This window comes from Neodiprion virginianus, chromosome 5, assembly GCF_021901495.1.
Source record: "Neodiprion virginianus isolate iyNeoVirg1 chromosome 5, iyNeoVirg1.1, whole genome shotgun sequence".
NCBI classification, from domain to species: domain Eukaryota; kingdom Metazoa; phylum Arthropoda; class Insecta; order Hymenoptera; family Diprionidae; genus Neodiprion; species Neodiprion virginianus.
This window is the reverse complement of record NC_060881.1, coordinates 12165786-12186590: the sequence shown is the minus strand read 5'-3', so window position 1 is coordinate 12186590 and position 20805 is coordinate 12165786. Positions and strand designations below refer to the sequence as shown.

At 43.7% G+C, this 20805-nt stretch overlaps 1 protein-coding gene across 1 annotated transcript; it reads left to right on the top strand.

Moving 5' to 3' along the window:
- The first annotated feature begins 18280 nt into the window (after positions 1-18280).
- Positions 18281-20499, top strand: LOC124304978 (uncharacterized). The gene is made up of 3 exons (XM_046763848.1): positions 18281-19045; positions 19129-19728; positions 19801-20499. Exons 1-3 carry the CDS (start codon positions 18281-18283, stop codon positions 20497-20499), a joined length of 2064 nt encoding a protein of 687 aa, XP_046619804.1.
- Positions 20500-20805: the final 306 nt, after the last annotated feature.

Sequence of the window (20805 nt, the reverse complement as noted above, 5' to 3'; positions counted from 1 at the left end):
CATGTTTTATAATTAGTGACATGAGAATAGCATAACATGTTTTGATAAGTCAAGTTTTTAATATTGGCGTTGGATACTCTTTTCCCTCGAGGAGATTGAGCTGTGGCTCGAAAATGATTAAATACCCCCGATTCTGTCCGGCATTTGCCTTCCCTCTCAAGGAAAAGACCACAGAAAAACCTTGAAAAGACAGTACGAGTACCAATTTCCGTCTTCTCCTCGGGGAATATAAAATATGCTTCACCAAAGTCAGTGACCAATCCATCGTACAAAATCGAAAAAAATGATGCCATCTGTTTCTCAGAAACAGGTTTAACTTTGGCTAATCTTGAAACAAGATTTCCAACGGAGAAATTCCACAAAAAACGGCTCGGTAGAATGGGTATAGATGAAAAGACCAAAAGAGATCCAGACGAGGGAAACCACAGTTGGTAGAACCATGAAACTAATAATTTGGACCAAAACGAGAAGACCAAGAGATAGGGTTGGCAGAATTCGAAAAAAATCCATTAAGAACTGCACATCCGAAATTGGAAGGACAAGAATGAATTTCAAAATAATAAACAAAATAATTAATTCAAATAATAATAATAATAAAGATAATAATAATAATAATAATAGTAATGGTAACGGTAACGGTAACGGTCCCCTACGTCGGCTGTCACCTTGTCGCGGTGTAGGGGCTTGATGGCCGCGATGAATCTTGAGGATCCGACGCCCCGGGGCTTCAAAACCCCGTGGCGGAAGTGATTCTAGATGAGTGTCCACTAAGAACAGTCGGCTCATCCTCTTGGGGCTGGGTGTATGAATGGTGGTTTGAATGGGCGATGTGTACATGGGATGCGGTTGGGGCCCCTGGGGCGATTTCTCAGAGACTAACCAAGGTAGGAGTAGTTGCCGACCGACCGGGGCTGCGGGTGAAGTCAGTACCTTTACCGGACCTCTATGGCGTACTATGGGTAAACGTTAGTCCACGGAACCTCGGTTCCCTGGCGAAGGTCACAGGAAACCAAATGTCCAACGTGGGAGAACCGCTCCCCGCAGCTGACTGGAGCCAATCTGGGAGTCAAACCTGGGATCCCGGGTGCATGTGTGGAGGATTACCCGGTCAGTATTTCCTCATACCCGACGTCCGGTAGGTCATATCCGGCAACGTCTTACTGCGTCGGGGCCTACCCTGTTTCGGGTTGACAGGGGAATCCCCGGCCTGACGACTTTAAAGATGTAGGGACGGGGGATTTGAGCGGATAGAGCAGACCATCCGACAAACCGACAGCGGCTTCCATGCGAGGGGGTAGGGATCTTACCGGCGGGGAGAGATGCCATACTGCGGTGTGGCTGCCATGATGACCGAACCGTCGATATACATTATTTGTTTTGGCATGGATTTCACAACACCATCCAAATCAAAACAAGGAGTTGAGGACAGGGAGACACGGGGACGTCCCATCGTAAGGGGAATCAGCAGGCCCCCCCTTAGGGCAAGGACGGGAACGGACCCAGCGGCAGAGGCACCTGTGACACGTCTCTTAAGCTGGAATAACCACTTCATCAAAATCGAAAATGACCTATATGGGTATTTAGTGCTCTTTAGTTGCTAATTTGTTCCCCAAATTTTGATTTTGTTGCTCCAGTGATTTCGCCGAAATTGAGGGCGATGTCAAGTTTAAAAAAAGTTGGTAAAGCCAGGCAAACGGATGACGGAATATTAACGAAAAAATTATGAGAATTGATTGCTAATTAGTTGCTCAAACAATACACTCATTTCGAACTGAAAGAATCAACCCCTGCTCCGGAAACCACCCCCAAGTCGTCACGTACAAACAATACGCTTGAAATGTAATTGAATGTACTGTACATTTTGTTTTCAACTTATATATCACTGAATCACGTGAATTTGTCGTATCACCGATTTTGTTGCTCAACCCCCAACGACCGAAACTCACCCCCATGCCAACGACGCTACACAGAAATGACAGAACGCGCGGATATAACAATTCGCTAAAAATTGATTTCAGATCCGCGAATTAGTTGCTCTCGATGTACCGTATCATCGATTTTGTTGCTCAACCCCCAACACCCGAAACTCACCCTCATGCCAACGACGCTACACAGAAATGACAGAACGCGCGGATATAAAAATTCGTTGAAAATTGATTTTAGATCCGCGAATTAGTTGCTCTCGATGTACCGTATCACCGATTTTGTTGCTCAACCCCCAACACCCGAGACTCACCCCCATGCCAACGACGCTACACAGAAATGACAGAACGCGTGGATATAAAAATTCGTTGAAAATTGATTTCAGATCCGCGAATTAGTTGCTCTCGATGTGCCGTATCACCGATTTTGTTGCTCAACCCCCAACACCCGAAACTCACCCCCATGCCAACGACGCTACACAGAAATGACAGAACGCGCGGATATAAAAATTCGATGAAAATTGATTTCAGATCCGCAAATTAGTTGCTCTCGTTTTACCGTATCACCGATTTTGTTGCTCAACCCCCAACACCCGAAACTCACTCCCATGCCAACGACGCTACACAGAAATGACAGAACGCGCGGATATAACAATTCGCTAAAAATTGATTTCAGATCCGCGAATTAGTTGCTCTCGATGTACCGTATCACCGATTTTGTTGCTCAACCCCCAACACCCGAAACTCACCCCCATGCCAACGACGCTACACAGAAATGACAGAACGCGCGGATATAAAAATTCGTTGAAAATTGATTTCAGATCCGCGAATTAGTTGCTCTCGATTTACCGTATCACCGATTTTTTTTGTAGAAGAATCTGTAATTCATTGCAAAATCACGACAAGTATGTGGTTCAAGTAGCATGCTGATCTATAAAATTAGAATTTTACGCTTGTATGTTCATAGTGCTCCTGTTAATTTTTAGAACTACTGTTACTTATTACACGGGCACGGTTGCTTACACTATCACATTCAATTGTTCATAACGAATTTATCAGGAAAGGAAAGATATTGTATCCAGAAAATGTATTCAAAACAATTTGCCCATTTTACTAGCACTCTGAGATGCCCTGAATGATCAAATGCGTGAAGATCTAAACGAGAAATTTTTTTTTTATCTGCAACACGGGTTTTATTTATTACTTTGTCGCACAAAAACTAAAATTTTTGGATTAACACTGAATATGTCTTTTATTCGGAGATCCTTTTCACGGGTATCGTCGTATTCTACCCAAGATTCTCCTCGACGTCTTGAAACTGCCGTGTAATGGCCTAAGAGCCTGCTATTCTCTCCGTCATCGGACGTACGCGTTCGGATTGCTGGGCCCTTGTAATGAACAAGACCTACCAGTTCGTAAGTCTCCGATCGAGATGGTACAGGGTTTAGAAACCGTTTGGGTATTTGGCCAAGCTTTATTGGCCAATCGTCATTTTCGAAATCGAATACTTCGAATAGCACAAGCTCACCTACAATTGGACATAACGTTTAACATCAATATTGGAATGGTTCATAAAAAATTGATTGAATCGATCAACATAAATCCCACAACATAAAACATATTTCAGAATATGTACACCAGTATATCAAGCATTCATAGACACGAAATTAGACTAGGTTAAAATAAGTATTAATAATGTTTAATCACGTGTTCATAGATACCAGACAATTCTTACATCGTGAAATAACGATTTATTTTTCGAGGTTGAAGTTATAAACGTTAGAGTAATTGAACCTCAGGAAAAAAATCATCATGGCCTTTGAAAATATGACATATAACACTGTTCGTTGAATCCCATTTTTCGTGTACTTAGAGCAAAAAAATTGTCTGCATTACGAGCGTGACGATTTACAACCTTGTGCGGTCATGCCGAGCGCTCGTGCCGGCTCCGCTGAACTATTATGCGGCTGATTGCACCCGGGTGTAAATCTTCACACTCTTAATGCAAAACACACTATCATTCCTTCTAGTAGTAGAAAATCAAAGTGAAGGGGGTACACTAGTCGATTTCGACGTTCTCGTACCGTACATCTCTCAACATCCAAGTCCACGTGTCTCAAACGCGAAAAATGGCCCAACAGTCCCATTGTTTACGCAATTCTCAAGAAAAAATCATTCCAATACATTTTTATTTCACACAGAAATAAAGAAATACCATGGATTCGAGAAGCGGCGGAACTTATATTTCTGAGGTGTGGAACTGAGTGTAGGTGTGTGTGCGCCGAGGGGAGGCGAGGAAGAGGTTATTTTGGACTAGTATGAAATTACACCGTCAAACTTTTCAATCTTTCCTATACAAACTACTTTAATTTCACTTCGATGTACTTAAAGTTACTCTTCTGCATCGATCTTGCAGCATCGTTGATTTTCAAGTAATTGAAACACAATTAAATTTTTTGCAACTGCTGATATCTGAGGTGTAGAATTCCACGCCTACTAAATTTCGAGGTATGGAGTTCTCCATACCTACCGTAGTGGTTTCGCCGCCCCTGATGGATTCTACGAAATAGTGTATTACGAAATAGTATATTACGAAATAGTAAATTCGTAGAATTCATGCAATTTTTTTATTGCTGCGGCAAATGAAAATGCATTGAACTGTTTTTTGTTTAAATTTGCGTATAGAATAGGTCTGTTCAGCCCATTGTTCCGTTTGCGATACGTAAACTTTGATATTTGGAGATGTATACATCAATGTCGAAATCTAACAGGCCACCTTCTAGAATGGGTATCCTTACAACAACTGTTTAGGTATTGTGGGAATCGCAAAAAAATAATATAACATGAGTAACTATTCTGCGCGATTTGAGTTGTCAGTTATACTTCTCACTGCGTTTTCTGGCAATTGAAACGCAAAATCAGTTTGCTTGGTTCATTGTATTTTTCTAATTAAATAAGGCCTTGGCACTAATTGTTGTTGAGACGATCATATTATCGTCATAGTTACAAGAAAGTATAGGAAGAGTAAGCATAATCGAAAAGAGCAATAACAGATTCTAAATTTTCCGGCCACAGTTGGACAAAACTCATTAGTATTTTCTTTCCTCTAACGTATATTTTTTGTAATGGCACAAAATGAAAATTTTAAAACTGGTATCGTTATCTTGGAGTACGTTTATGTTCCGAACTTCAACTCCATAAATAAATAAAATTGTATTCCGTCATTCCTTGAGTTGCTAATAACATTTTTTACTTTGCCGTAACGAGATTTTTACGACATTCGCAAGATCAATTTGTCTCGATGACTTGTTTAAAGTAGGTAATTATGTATGCAAAATTTCACCTAATGCCAATATTTTTGTTGTTTCCCATCCGGAGCATGATCTTAAAGAACATCTCTTTTGACCAGTGAGCCCAACCTGGTCCAGAATAACATTTTCAAATTCTTCTCCATTACATAGAGTTGCTCGTTGAATTGTTATAATGGGCAACGTTTTCTCCCGAGTTGGGCATCCATGATCACATTGTGACCTTTCTCTATAGCTGGGTATACTTCTAAATAGTACACCAGCCTAGTAACCAACATTTGTGGCGCAGTCAATTAGGCGGCATCCACCGCGTATGACGTCACTGTCCTTCTTAAAAAGATCAAGCAATATCGCGGCTCGTGATTTGTAAGAGTAAGCTCTTAGCCCTTTGTCAAAAATATCGAAGCACATCTTGATGAAAGGGTTCCCTTCCTTCGATTCTGTCATCTGTGATAACCGTTACACATTATGTTTAAACAACGAAATATCGAGAATTGCGTATGAGAATTTTCGTGAAACTAGATACCAAATATATTCAGCCAATGAGGCATTTTCCCTCAGCCTTTTTTTTCGTTGCAAATATTTAGTGATAGTGATTCATTGCCTTTTCTCTTTCTTGGTTCAACCGCGTATAACTATTTACACTTTATAACACAGGGTGCTGACCGACCGACAAAACTGGGCAAACTGAGAATGGTTAGGGAATTTTGTCTATCAGAAAAAGTCAGGGAAAGACGTATTTTTTTTTTTTAAATGTGTTTTCAAACGTCAACTATGCTTCGTAAATTTAGCAAATATAACTTTCGGAAATGGCATTTTACAGTTTCTGATTATTTGTGTAGATCGAAGCAATACAATGTGTTTTTGAATTGAAATTCATATATCAAAGGTGCACAATTTCGGGAGGTTTTAGTCGTAACAGCTGCCCAACATTACCGAAGTTTCGTGAAAAAAGGTCAGGGACTTCTAAATTTGTCGACGGGAAAAGTCATGAAAAATTCAGGGAACTTTAACTGATTGTGAGCGAAATTATCACCACAACAAAAAGCTATGTTTTACTTACTGCTTCTCTCAACAATGGCCAATCACAGATCGCAGACAACATTATTTGGAGGAGACTATCGAAGGCACACGTATTATAGAGGCATATGTTTTCGTTTCCGATTTTAACTGACTGTAGCGTGCCTGAATTGCCGTTTTTCATAATTCGTAACGTGATGTGTTTTTCGAACAACAACTTGTCCCTGACTTCATCTGCTCTCATGCCCAAATATCGCGCCTTTCGTGACTTCATTTCCGATGCTTTACCATGGCCCCGCCAATCTTCTACCTCACGTGTTGCAAGTATTTGCGGCACGCTTCGCGTACGGCTGCAGGCAACGCAAAGTCGACGTTGTCCATATCCTTCTTCGCTGTTTTCCACAGGGATAGAACATTGGCGTAGAGCATGTACTGATGTTTCGCATATGACACAGAAGTGTGCACCTGATGGCTTTCCATGAGTGGTACATGCAGGACATGAATCTAATTCAACAACATCGGGACTATTTGTTTTTTCTAAAGCCTTAGACGCTGTCGATGGTATATCCTCAATTTTGTTAGATTTCTCCTTCACGCCTGAATCGATGTTGAAAAAATTTTAATCAAAAAAATAAAATTACTCATTACTTTTATGATTTGTCATTAAAAATAACCCAATCACCAATGACGTTTCCGCAGTATACTTGAAAAAAACTTTAATTTCAACTCACTTTTGTAATGTGTCAATGATTTCAATGAGGAATAACGTTTATGATGGCAAATTAAAAAAAATTACGGATTACTCTTGCATTGGGTAATTGAATTTGTTTAAACTATCTTTGTGATTTATACATATATTTGGAGGAAATTCAATTGAATTTATCATTCTAATGTTATTAAACTCACAATATTAATATATTCCAACAAACGGATTGAAATTTGATTGAATTTTTTGAATCATACGTTAATCACAGAACTAACTAGTCGACCGTGTAGTTAAATTAAAAATGTAATTAAAAACTCACGACATTGATCGGAATATATTTTGGATTGTGTTTCTCTGTCCCTGATTATGTCCTCTATTTGATGTCTAGGTACTGACGAATCATCTTTACGAGCTAATTTAGAACTAGCTATCTTAATACGGCCATTTATATAGTCTACGTGCTTCTGCAAAAAGACATCTGCCCGCATTGGCGTTGCACAATATTTTAAGAGGTGGGTCTTGATTTTATTAAACTCTCCCTCTACTGCAGCACTGGAAGCCGGTACACGGCCGTAGCCAAACTTATCACGAAAAATGTTTGACCAGAGCGGGATCAATTTAACGTCTTTCAAAAGACGGTCTGCTAATCGCGGAAGATAGTGAGCATTTTCACGATCACCAACCTCTTTTAGAGCGTCATTCACTTCCACTTCAATTTCTGCCGCCCACGTAAACCAATAGCTGTTCGCCGAGTTATCACTCATGACAATTTCATCTACAGCAGCAGCGTCATGATAAAAATCATTGCACTATGAACCAACAAAACGTGGAAAATTAATGGAATTGTACGAATAAGTTTTAAACCAACACATATGTCGGTGATTAGTAAAATTAAAGCTAATTAAATTTTTAATGTGAATAAGAAGCTACTCTGCGTGACGGTAATTATTTTGATAAAAAAAAAAAATCTACGCACTTCGACTGTTACACCCTCGACCAAATTACTTAACCTCATTTTGGTCTCATTCGATCTTCCAAGCACAGTCTCTTGTCCAATATCTATAGTCACTTCAGTGATCAATGTTTTCAAAGCCGATTTTGCTTCCTCGCATTGCGACCTCCGTCCACAAGTTAAACCACCGTCTGTCTCATAGCGCGAAACCAGGATTATATTCTTCACAATGCTTCGAGCTTCCCAGATATCTCGTTCAACTACTAACTTCCCGATTGCAGCGAGATAAAAGATTTTAATGCGTTGAGGAATATCTTTTAGGAATGAGGAATAAGTTTTTATAAAATGAGCGACGTCAATGCGTACGTAACACGGTGGCAGCTCATCAAATCTGCATGCATCGGCATAATTTTCAATTGTGCTGCATGCTGTAAACGCACGTATTACTGCAGTTAACAGAGCTCTACTGGCATCTGTTACTACCTCACGAGGAATCGGAGCCCCAGACCGGATGCACTCCATAAGCCAGAACTGAATCGCATTGGTATGGTGACTCTCGGATATCATCTGACACACTGAAAACTGCTCTCCATCACAGTTAATTACACACTGGTATAAAAATATGTATTTACAGTGTGCTTTTTCCGGCTTCTCAATTTTTCTTATAATACTTCCAGTGGCATCAATTGCAACGGAACAATTACAATTCGCTCTGAAGCTCTGCGTTTGATAATTCGTCCAGTAATGAACATGGAATGGGTCGTATCCGATGTTGTGGACCACATTCCTCAGATGAGTAGCCTTCATAACCGCAATTGCCTTCAATGGGTCCCGATCCAAATATTTGTTGGCGATATATTCATATTTTGCAACACCAAGAACTGTTGCCGAATAAAGGTGCGGTGGTTCTGGATCCCCTTCTGACATCAAGTCGTTTGCTTTTTCCGCCCGATAAACGTGTACGGCTTTGTGCATCAAATCTTTGGCTACTACTTCTCTGATTGGTGCTCGAAGGTACCTTTTACCACACGTACCAAACCCTTTTGTCACGGTACAATTGAAATAAATATTATTGTCATTTTCATCGACATCTCGTATGACACAGCGAAGTTTACTTCCGCAATTGCACATACCTGTACATCCAAAGAAAACGATTCCAAAACATACAATGGATAATACACTTGATTACGTAATTCATGTTTCTTCTGATAAATTTGAGAAAAAACTTTCGGTTTCGTTGTACGGGAAAATTTCTCATCCAGTAGAAACAAATTTTAATGTCGGAAATACGATAATGGAGCACAATCGATTTCTATAATTCTCAAGAATAATAAAAAATACAAAAATCTACTAGCAAATAAACCATACTGAATTATCTCCTTACAGAGAAAAAAAAATAAGTTGAAATAAGAAGTCGAGTTGAATTAAAACAAATATACATATTTTGAATCACAGGAAATACAAAAGAATGAATTTAAATTCTTTCAAATTCACTTAAATGGAAGTGAATTTTCGAGAAAAAATTAAAACTCCTGAATTGAAGTGAATTAAGATGAATTAAGGAAATTAAGTTGAATGAAAGAAAGTAAAAAACAATGCAAATGAACAGGAAATACAAGAGAATAATTTAAAATTTTCTTAAACTCACTTGAATTAGAATAGATTATTATCGAGAAAAGGTTGATATTCATGAATTGAAATAAACTAGGTTGAATTAAAAAAAAAAAAAATTAAATGAACAAAATTAAGTTGAATTACATGGATTTACTTAAATTAATTCAACTCGGAAAATTATTGTCTCACTGAAATCTCAAGTTATTTCTCCTTCGGTTTAGCAGCTCGAAATATGTGGGAAAAACTTTGGTGGACGAGTAGATGTATGTACAAGACGCACGGTGCACGTAGCTACCTCAGAGACTAATTGTCCTCATTCGGTTCTGGCCTGCGGCGTTCGGTTGCTAACTTAACAATTCTGATGGAATGAAGATAGGTACGTTTCTACTGTAGGAATTATATCGCTCGAATAATAATTATAACATGATTCAACACATTTTTTTCCGAAATATTAGCATATCAATCTCGGTACTTCCGTATTTCTATTGGTAGGTGAACATAATTTGTTGTAATAATAAAGAAATAATACGTACCGTTTATGGAGCCAGACTTCGCATCACCAGACAGAAAGTGATTTTGGAAATTAAAACCACATTTAATGCGAGTTGCATCCCAAATTCTGTGGGTAATCATTTCTTGCCATTTACCCGGTTTCAGCACCTTTTGCTGGCGATAACCTCTATTTTTTTTGTCTGTACGTTTGTACAATCGATCAGTAACTAAGTCTTCGAAATTGGATCGCAAAACCGGAATTATGAAACTTAGACACTGAGGATCTTGTTCTTCCAAAGATGCCTCGCAAATAGATGAGGAATCAAAAACAATATCGCTGTGGACGCTATCGCTCGCCGGTACGTCAATATTCGAATCCTTCGAATATCTCTGTAAAAGTTTGTCTCTGACTCCATATCTGTTGCACGTAACAAATACATACAACGACCTTGAGGTTATATTATTATCAAGTTTACGTGATATTCAATCCCATATTGGTTTAGATTTTCCAACCACTTTTTAATTCGGCAACAATATTTCGTCCCCGTGCTCCAGTATTATATCAACGATTATTGTCTGATTGACTTTTGAGGGTCGACCACGCGCTGGATTCATTGTTAAATCAAAGCTGATGCATTCACGACAAGAGATTCAAAGATACTGGAGCTGATGCGGAGGAGAATATGGAAAAAATCAGCAGTTAAGGGGAAATGCTAATTTAGTTCGGCGGGGATAAGAAACGCCGAAAGAACTCCGGTTTCATTGACTAAGACTGGGCGGCAAAGATCAGTAAGGAGACGCTGGAATACATTGTAACACCGCCACACTTGAATCTATCCAACCTCCTGTATTGAATATCACAGTCAAAACAAAGCAGGCATGAAACGAAAGGCGAGTGCGAGATGTTATATTGTGCATACATCGAATTTAATATCACGGTACGACATGTCGACGGTATTCCTTGTGGTATCGATCAAAATTATTGGATTATTGAATTACTAGTACCTAGAATCATGTCCCCCTTCGGATCATGGGTTCAAAAACGAATCGACGTGGAAAGTGCCGGAGAGGAAATATAAACATAAACAGAGAACACTTTACGCGATGTATGGGTTATCTGCACTTTCTCAAGTATCACGCTGCTTTTGCGGCCGAAAAATGAGGCCCACGGGCCCCTCAAGGCGCTAAGGGGTCTAGAATAGCCCTCAGTCTTCTAGCGATATCAGTCAAGTAAAGCCGGTCTTTCCTCGTACATTTAGAATAAAAGCGAAAGTAAAGATTCAATTTGCTGCGTTTAATATTATTTTAAATTCCATTTCTAATGAAAATCAAAATAGTCCAGTCCAGATAGGTCTCAAAATCGGTCAATTTGGACATAATTCCAAGTCATCAATATAAATTACAAGTTCTGAGATTTTCAGAAATATGTGCGTTATTCCGTTATTGCATAAAAAAAAAAAAAAACATCACAGGGTTACCTGAGACTGAATTACAATACGTGACCCATTTTTACTCGGCCTTGAATGATATTTGGATTTTCTTGTTTTTCATGACATAAACAGTTATACAAATCTCATCTTCATCCAAGTTTCAGTTTATATTAATTATTTATTGTTAAAAAATCTTTTGTTTTGAGTGAAAATGATGCAAGGATATGTATACCTGCAATAAGTGGTAATTAAATCACAGGAATACATCTTCTGGCATTCTTGTTGCGTAAAATGAGACTTTTTTCAGATATTTGTATACGACATATTATATCAGTACCTCTTTGGGAAATTGATACGAGAGCGGAGGTAATAAGTTTAGAGGACAGGGATTTCGGATTCTTGGTCTCCTTTAGAAAATGCATAAAAAAGGTATCTAATATGTTGAAACTGTTATGGGTAAAGTGTCGATCATGCGTTGCCCCCGTATATGGGTGTTACCGTGCTCTAAAGGTGTAGAAAGACTACAAAATCCTCTACAAATGAACAAATGAGACGAGAGGTGAAATGAAATGCTGTTGAAATAATCGCGGAACAACCGACACATGTCATTATCATACCATAGACATGAACGCCTGTCAAGCCACGAGGAATTACATTGGGAGAATAAAATAATATTGGGCGTTCTACAGGCACTGAAAACTATTTAACTCGACACATTATTACAGCACGAATAGTTGGATTGGAAAGCTGAGTTGAAACGTGGATAAGACTCGTGGGCGAGCTCATTCTCCGATCATGGCAATCTCATCAGCAGCGTTAACTTTGGACATTGGATATAGAGTCCAGCAACTTTGACACGTGAAACACTAATTTTTATCAAGATAAGTTGACAAAGGGGTGATTTTAATGAATAAGGGGTGGAACGGCAGAATCCTAATAACAGCATATCAATGGACAACGTGCGTTCCATCACTTTTCTGTACGTAGTTGGCATGGGGGTGAGTTTCGGGTGTTGGGGGTTGAGCAACAAAATCAGTGATACGGTACATCGAGAGCAACTAATTCGCGGATCTGAAATCAATTTTCAATGAATTTTTATATCCGCGCGTTCTGTCATTTCTGTGTAGCGTCGTTGGCATGGGGGTGAGTTTCGGGTGTTGGGGGTTGAGCAACAAAATCGATGACACGGTAAAACCAGTGCAACTAATTTGCGGATCTGAAATCAATTTTCAACGAATTTTTATATCCGCGCGTTCTGTCATTTCTGTGTAGCGTCGTTGGCATGGGGGTGAGTTTCGGGTGTTGGGGGTTGAGCAACAAAATCGGTGATACGGTACATCGAGAGCAACTAATTCGCGGATCTGAAATCAATTTTTAGTGAATTGTTATATCCGCGCGTTCTGTCATTTCTGTGTAGCGTCGTTGGCATGTGGGTGAGTTTCGGGTGTTGGGGGTTGAGCAACAAAATCGGTGACACGGTAAAACGAGAGCAACTAATTTGCGGATCTGAAATCAATTTTCAACGAATTTTTATATCCGCGCGTTCTGTCATTTCTGTGTAGCGTCGTTGGCATGGGGGTGAGTTTCGGGTGTTGGGGGTTGAGCAACAAAATCGGTGATACGGTACATCGAGAGCAACTAATTCGCGGATCTGAAATCAATTTTCAACGAATTTTTGAATCCGCGCGTTCTGTCATTTCTGTGTAGCGTCGTTGGCATGGGGGTGAGTTTCGGGTGTTGGGGGTTGAGCAACAAAATCGGTGACACGGTAAAACGAGAGCAACTAATTTGCGGATCTGAAATCAATTTTCAACGAATTTTTATATCCGCGCGTTCTGTCATTTCTGTGTAGCGTCGTTGGCATGGGGGTGAGTTTCGGGTGTTGGGGGTTGAGCAACAAAATCGGTGATACGGTACATCGAGAGCAACTAATTCGCGGATCTGAAATCAATTTTCAACGAATTTTTATATCCGCGCGTTCTGTCATTTCTGTGTAGCGTCGTTGGCATGGGGGTGAGTTTCGGGTGTTGGGGGTTGAGCAACAAAATCGGTGATACGGTACATCGAGAGCAACTAATTCGCGGATCTGAAATCAATTTTTAGCGAATTGTTATGTCCGCGCGTTCTGTCATTTCTGTGTAGCGTCGTTGGCATGGGAGTGAGTTTCGGGTGTTGGGGGTTGAGCAACAAAATCGGTGATACGGTAAAACGAGAGCAACTAATTTGCGGATCTGAAATCAATTTTCAACGAATTTTTATATCCGCGCGTTCTGTCATTTCTGTGTAGCGTCGTTGGCATGGGGGTGAGTTTCGGGTGTTGGGGGTTGAGCAACAAAATCGGTGATACGGTACATCGAGAGCAACTAATTCGCGGATCTGAAATCAATTTTCAACGAATTTTTATATCCGCGCGTTCTGTCATTTCTGTGTAGCGTCGTTGGCATGGGGGTGAGTTTCGGGTGTTGGGGGTTGAGCAACAAAATCGGTGATACGGTACATCGAGAGCAACTAATTCGCGGATCCGAAATCAATTTTCAACGAATTTTTATATCCGCGCGTTCTGTCATTTCTGTGTAGCGTCGTTGGCATGGGGGTGAGTTTCGGGTGTTGGGGGTTGAGCAACAAAATCGGTGATACGGTACATCGAGAGCAACTGATTCGCGGATCTGAAATCAATTTTTAGCGAATTGTTATATCCGCGAGTTCTGTCATTTCTGTGTAGCGTCGTTGGCATGGGAGTGAGTTTCGGGTGTTGGGGGTTGAGCAACAAAATCGGTGATACGGTAAAACGAGAGCAACTAATTTGCGGATCTGAAATCAATTTTCATCGAATTTTTATATCCGCGCGTTCTGTCATTTCTGTGTAGCGTCGTTGGCATGGGGGTGAGTTTCGGGTGTTGAGGGTTGAGCAACAAAATCGGTGATACGGTAAAACCAGTGCAACTAATTTGCGGATCTGAAATCAATTTTCAACGAATTTTTATATCCGCGCGTTCTGTCATTTCTGTGTAGCGTCGTTGGCATGGGGGTGAGTTTCGGGTGTTGGGGGTTGAGCAACAAAATCGGTGATACGGTACATCGAGAGCAACTAATTCGCGGATCTGAAATCAATTTTTAGCGAATTGTTATATCCGCGCGTTCTGTCATTTCTGTGTAGCGTCGTTGGCATGGGGGTGAGTTTCGGGTGTTGGGGGTTGAGCAACAAAATCGGTGACACGGTAAAACGAGAGCACCTAATTTGCGGATCTGAAATCAATTTTCAACGAATTTTTATATCCGCGCGTTCTGTCATTTCTGTGTAGCGTCGTTGGCATGGGGGTGAGTTTTGGGTGTTGGGGGTTGAGCAACAAAATCGGTGATACGGTACATCGAGAGCAACTAATTCGCGGATCTGAAATCAATTTTCAACGAATTTTTATATCCGCGCGTTCTGTCATTTCTGTGTAGCGTCGTTGGCATGGGGGTGAGTTTCGGGTGTTGGGGGTTGAGCAACAAAATCGGTGATACGGTACATCGAGAGCAACTAATTCGCGGATCTGAAATCAATTTTCAACGAATTTTTATATCCGCGCGTTCTGTCATTTCTGTGTAGCGTCGTTGGCATGGGGGTGAGTTTCGGGTGTTGGGGGTTGAGCAACAAAATCGGTGATACGGTACATCGAGAGCAACTGATTCGCGGATCTGAAATCAATTTTTAGCGAATTGTTATGTCCGCGCGTTCTGTCATTTCTGTGTAGCGTCGTTGGCATGGGAGTGAGTTTCGGGTGTTGGGGGTTGAGCAACAAAATCGGTGATACGGTAAAACGAGAGCAACTAATTTGCGGATCTGAAATCAATTTTCATCGAATTTTTATATCCGCGCGTTCTGTCATTTCTGTGTAGCGTCGTTGGCATGGGGGTGAGTTTCGGGTGTTGGGGGTTGAGCAACAAAATCGGTGATACGGTCCGTCGAGAGCAACTAATTCGCGGATCTGAAATCAATTTTTAGCGAATTGTTATATCCGCGCGTTCTGTCATTTCTGTGTAGCGTCGTTGGCATGGGGGTGAGTTTCGGGTGTTGGGGGTTGAGCAACAAAATCGATGACACGGTAAAACGAGAGCAACTAATTTGCGGATCTGAAATCAATTTTCAACGAATTTTTATATCCGCGCGTTCTGTCATTTCTGTGTAGCGTCGTTGGCATGGGGGTGAGTTTCGGGTGTTGGGGGTTGAGCAACAAAATCGGTGATACGGTACATCGAGAGCAACTAATTCGCGGATCTGAAATCAATTTTTAGCGAATTGTTATATCCGCGCGTTGTGTCATTTCTGTGTAGCGTCGTTGGCATGGGGGTGAGTTTCGGGTGTTGGGGGTTGAGCAACAAAATCGGTGACACGGTAAAACGAGAGCAACTAATTTGCGGATCTGAAATCAATTTTCAACGAATTTTTATGTCCGCGCGTTCTGTCATTTCTGTGTAGCGTCGTTGGCATGGGGGTGAGTTTCGGGTGTTGGGGGTTGAGCAACAAAATCGGTGATACGGTACATCGAGAGCAACTAATTCGCGGATCTGAAATCAATTTTTAGCGAATTGTTATATCCGCGCGTTGTGTCATTTCTGTGTAGCGTCGTTGGCATGGGGGTGAGTTTCGGGTGTTGGGGGTTGAGCAACAAAATCGATGACACGGTAAAACGAGAGCAACTAATTTGCGGATCTGAAATCAATTTTCAACGAATTTTTATATCCGCGCGTTCTGTCATTTCTGTGTAGCGTCGTTGGCATGGGGGTGAGTTTCGGGTGTTGGGGGTTGAGCAACAAAATCGGTGATACGGTACATCGAGAGCAACTAATTCGCGGATCTGAAATCAATTTTTAGCGAATTGTTATATCCGCGCGTTGTGTCATTTCTGTGTAGCGTCGTTGGCATGGGGGTGAGTTTCGGGTGTTGGGGGTTGAGCAACAAAATCGGTGACACGGTAAAACGAGAGCAACTAATTTGCGGATCTGAAATCAATTTTCAACGAATTTTTATGTCCGCGCGTTCTGTCATTTCTGTGTAGCGTCGTTGGCATGGGGGTGAGTTTCGGGTGTTGGGGGTTGAGCAACAAAATCGGTGATACGGTACATCGAGAGCAACTAATTCGCGGATCTGAAATCAATTTTTAGCGAATTGTTATATCCGCGCGTTCTGTCATTTCTGTGTAGCGTCGTTGGCATGGGGGTGAGTTTCGGGTGTTGGGGGTTGAGCAACAAAATCGGTGACACGGTAAAACGAGAGCAACCAATTTGCGGATCTGAAATCAATTTTTAGCGAATTGTTATATCCGCGCGTTCTGTCATTTCTGTGTAGCGTCGTTGGCATGGGGGTGAGTTTCGGGTGTTGGGGGTTGAGCAACAAAATCGGTGACACGGTAAAACGAGAGCAACTAATTTGCGGATCTAAAATCAATTTTCAACAGATTTTTATATCCGCGCGTTCTGTCATTTCTGTGTAGCGTCGTTGGCATGGGGGTGAGTTTCGGGTGTTGGGGGTTGAGCAACAAAATCGGTGATACGGTACATCGAGAGCAACTAATTTGCGGATCTGAAATCAATTTTCAACGAATTTTTATATCCGCGCGTTCTGTCATTTCTGTGTAGCGTCGTTGGCATGGGGGTGAGTTTCGGGTGTTGGGGGTTGAGCAACAAAATCGGTGATATGGTACATCGAGAGCAACTAATTCGCGGATCTGAAATCAATTTTCAACGAATTTTTATATCCGCGCGTTCTGTCATTTCTGTGTAGCGTCGTTGGCATGGGGGTGAGTTTCGGGTGTTGGGGGTTGAGCAACAAAATCGGTGATACGGTACATCGAGAGCAACTAATTCGCGGATCTGAAATCAATTTTTAGCGAATTGTTATATCCGCGCGTTCTGTCATTTCTGTGTAGCGTCGTTGGCATGGGAGTGAGTTTCGGGTGTTGGGGGTTGAGCAACAAAATCGGTGATACGGTAAAACGAGAGCAACTAATTTGCGGATCTGAAATCAATTTTCATCGAATTTTGATATCCGCGCGTTCTGTCATTTCTGTGTAGCGTCGTTGGCATGGGGGTGAGTTTCGGGTGTTGGGGGTTGAGCAACAAAATCGGTGATACGGCACATCGAGAGCAACTAATTCGCGGATCTGAAATCAATTTTCAACGAATTTTTATATCCACGCGTTCTGTCATTTCTGTGTAGCGTCGTTGGCATGGGGGTGAGTCTCGGGTGTTGGGGGTTGAGCAACAAAATCGGTGATACGGTACATCGAGAGCAACTAATTCGCGGATCTAAAATCAATTCTCAACGAATTTTTATATCCGCGCGTTCTGTCATTTCTGTGTAGCGTCGTTGGCATGGGGGTGAGTTTCGGTCGTTGGGGGTTGAGCAACAAAATCGGTGATACGACAAATTCACGTGATTCCGTGATTTATTAGTTGGAAACAAAATGTACAGTACATTCAATCACATTTCAAGCGTATTGTTTGTACGTGACGACTTGGGGGTGGTTTCCGGAGCAAGGGTTGATTCTTTCAGTTCGAAATGAGTGTATTGTTTGAGCAACTAATTAGCAACCAATTCTCATAATTTTTTCGTTAATATTCCGTCATCCGTTTGCCTGGCTTTGCCAACTTTTTTTAAACTTGACATCGCCCTCAATTTCGGCGAAATCACTGGAGCAACAAAATCAAAATTTGGGGAACAAATCAGCAACTAAAGAGCACTAAATATTCATGTAGGTCATTTCCGATATTGATGAAGTGGTTATTCCAGCTTAAGAGACGTACCTGTGACTAAGGCCACCGGGAAGGACGAGAAGGAGGAGATAACGCCAATGGCACGTGCTGATAAGCAACTTCCGCAGCCGCAGTGCCAGCAGGGGAGCAAGAGAAAGGGAAGTGAGCTCACCCCACCAGGAGCCGCGAGTCCCTTGGACGAAGAGGAGCCGACCCTGCCGCACAGGCCGGGAAGTACGCGGGGGGGCAGAACGGGAGCCACAAAAAGCGGGACTGGAGAGGCGAGAGCCATGCTTCCAGCCAAAGAGAGTGGAGAGGGCCAGCAGAAGAAGAACACAGGTACACGCCCTAAGGACAAGAAAAGGCGCGTTGTCCTCAATAAAGGGGCCTACGCAGTAAGGGACTCAGATACCGATGACACGGGATCCGAGGAAAGTACCCAAAGCCAGCGTCCGGGGATGGCAAAAGCCCTCCCTACTACCATGAAGGCCAGGAAAAAGGCCACCGGTGTGGTGACGAGCTCCCCAAAAGATGTTCCGAAGGAGATAGGCCCCGTCGAGTACAGGTACATGACCGCGGCAGATCTGGGAGCCCAGATCAGGGAGTGGATGGAGGAAATTGACGGCATCAGGATGAAATGCAAGTCAATGAACGGCAGACTGAGCGGCGAAATAAAAAAGAGAGTGGGCTGGGCGAAAGAAGCTCTGCTCACCCTTACCGGCAGAGCAGAAATGGCAGCCCGTCCCGCAGAGCTACGGGAGGAGAAAAGGAAGCTGGAGACCCAGGTCCGGGATGGACTAAGGGAGAGGGAGAAGCTCCAGAAGAGGCTTGAGGAGTACCGGGCAGCCCTAGGGAGAGCCTGGGCAGGGGCCAAAACCCCGCAGTGGACACCTACGCGAGGGTCACCAGGGGGATACCCCCAACAGCGCTGTCGCTCGACATCCAGGCGGCGGCGGTAAACACGGCGGGGGAAACCAGCGAGGGTCAGCCGACAGCGACGTCGACCGGCACCTCGGAACTCGGATTCCGACTCACTGAATCCGAACTATACCTGGTCCCGGAAGAGGACAGGGCCAGGAATGAAGAGCTGGCCAGGCAAACCGCGGCCCTCAGGCAAGTGCGAGAGGAGGTCAGCCGGATCTCCCGCATGCTGCGCAGCACAAGAGACGGGGGAAATCCAAGCCACACCGCGGCCACCCCGGATGCCGTAAGGGAAAGAGGTGTGGGCCTCGGACCGCCCAACAAGGCGCACGCGGTACCTAGCGCGGCCCGAGATACCGCAGAACCCATAGAAAAAGCCCCAGGCGCGGCAAGCTCCCCAATGGAGGTAGGCGACGACGCCTGGGTCGAAGTGGGAAGAAGCGGCGCGGCGGCGAAGGAAAAGAAGAAGAAGGAGGAGAGATTGACTAAGGGGAACCCCCCAGGAGGGGCAAATTACAGCAGGTTGGCAACGAAGGCTAGGCCAAGGGTCCTACCGTCGACCCAGGCGCAACCAGGTGCGAACAAACCGCCCGGAGCCACCCGCAAGGCCCCGAGAGCCGCGGCGGTCGCGATCAAATGCAGAGGGGAGAGCGCCCCCTACGCAGAAATCCTGCAATTTGCCCGCGGCAAGATCTAGCTGGAAGAGCTGGACATAGGGGGGACCAGGGTTCGGCGAGCAGCCAATGGCGGGGTGCTCATAGAAATACCCGGACCCGAGAACGCGAAGAAGGCGGACGCCCTGGCGGAGCGACTCTCCGATGTAATCGGGGAAAAATACGGCGACGCGGTCCAGGTGATGCGACCGTCAACCAAGGGTGAGCTGAGGGTACAAGGGCTGGACGACTCGGTGACGACAGAGGAGCTGGCCCGCACCCTAGCGAAGCAGGGAGGATGCGGTTCACAGGAGATCCGAGTAGGCCCTCCTCGGAGAACGGCTAGCGGGCTCTTCAGCGCTTGGGTGCAGTGCCCTCTAAGGGCAGCCACAACCGTGGCGGCAAAGGGTAGGATTAAAATAGGCTGGACCATAGCCAGGGTCGAGCTACTGGAGGCGCGGCCCCGTCAATGCTACAGGTGCTGGGGTTTTGGACACATAGGCACCGCGTGCAACGCACCGGCAGCGCGCGGGCGTGCGTGTTTCAGGTTTCGCAGCGAGGGACACCAGACGAGAGGCTGCACATCCACCCCGAAATGCACGGTGCGCGACAGCAAAGGGAAGAACAGCGCCCACAGGATGGGATCGGGACGCTGCGCATCGGTCAGTGAACGGGGTCGGGGGCCCGCAGCCAGGGACACCGTAGATGGCCAGGCTCTTCCTGCAGAGCAACCTGAACCATAGCCGGGGGGCTCAGGACCTGCTGAGCCAGTTTGCGTTAGAAGAGGGGGTGGATGTGTGTCTCATATCCGAGCCACACTCCATCCCGGGCGCAGACAACTGGCTGGGCAGCGAGGACGGCCTGGCGGCCATATGCTGGAAGACGGAGGGCGATGCACCACGGTGCTCCCTACTGGAGAGGGGAAGGGGGTATGTAGCGGCCAGATGCGGAAACATAGCAGTCGTATCTGGCTACATATCCCCCAACGTCCCCATGCAAGCGTTCGAGGGATTTATGGACGACCAGTGCGGGTGGTCCGGTCAGCAGGC

Excerpts from the sequence above, each read along its gene's own strand:
- LOC124304978 (XM_046763848.1), top strand. The coding sequence starts at position 18,281 with ATGGCACGTGCTGATAAGCAACTTCCGCAGCCGCAGTGCCAGCAGGGG. Across the intron at positions 19,046-19,128 it reads CAGCCCTAGGGAGAGCCTGG|GCGGCGGCGGTAAACACGGC; the intron begins GCAGGGGCCAAA and ends CTCGACATCCAG. Across the intron at positions 19,729-19,800 it reads AGGCCCCGAGAGCCGCGGCG|CTGGAAGAGCTGGACATAGG; the intron begins GTCGCGATCAAA and ends GGCAAGATCTAG.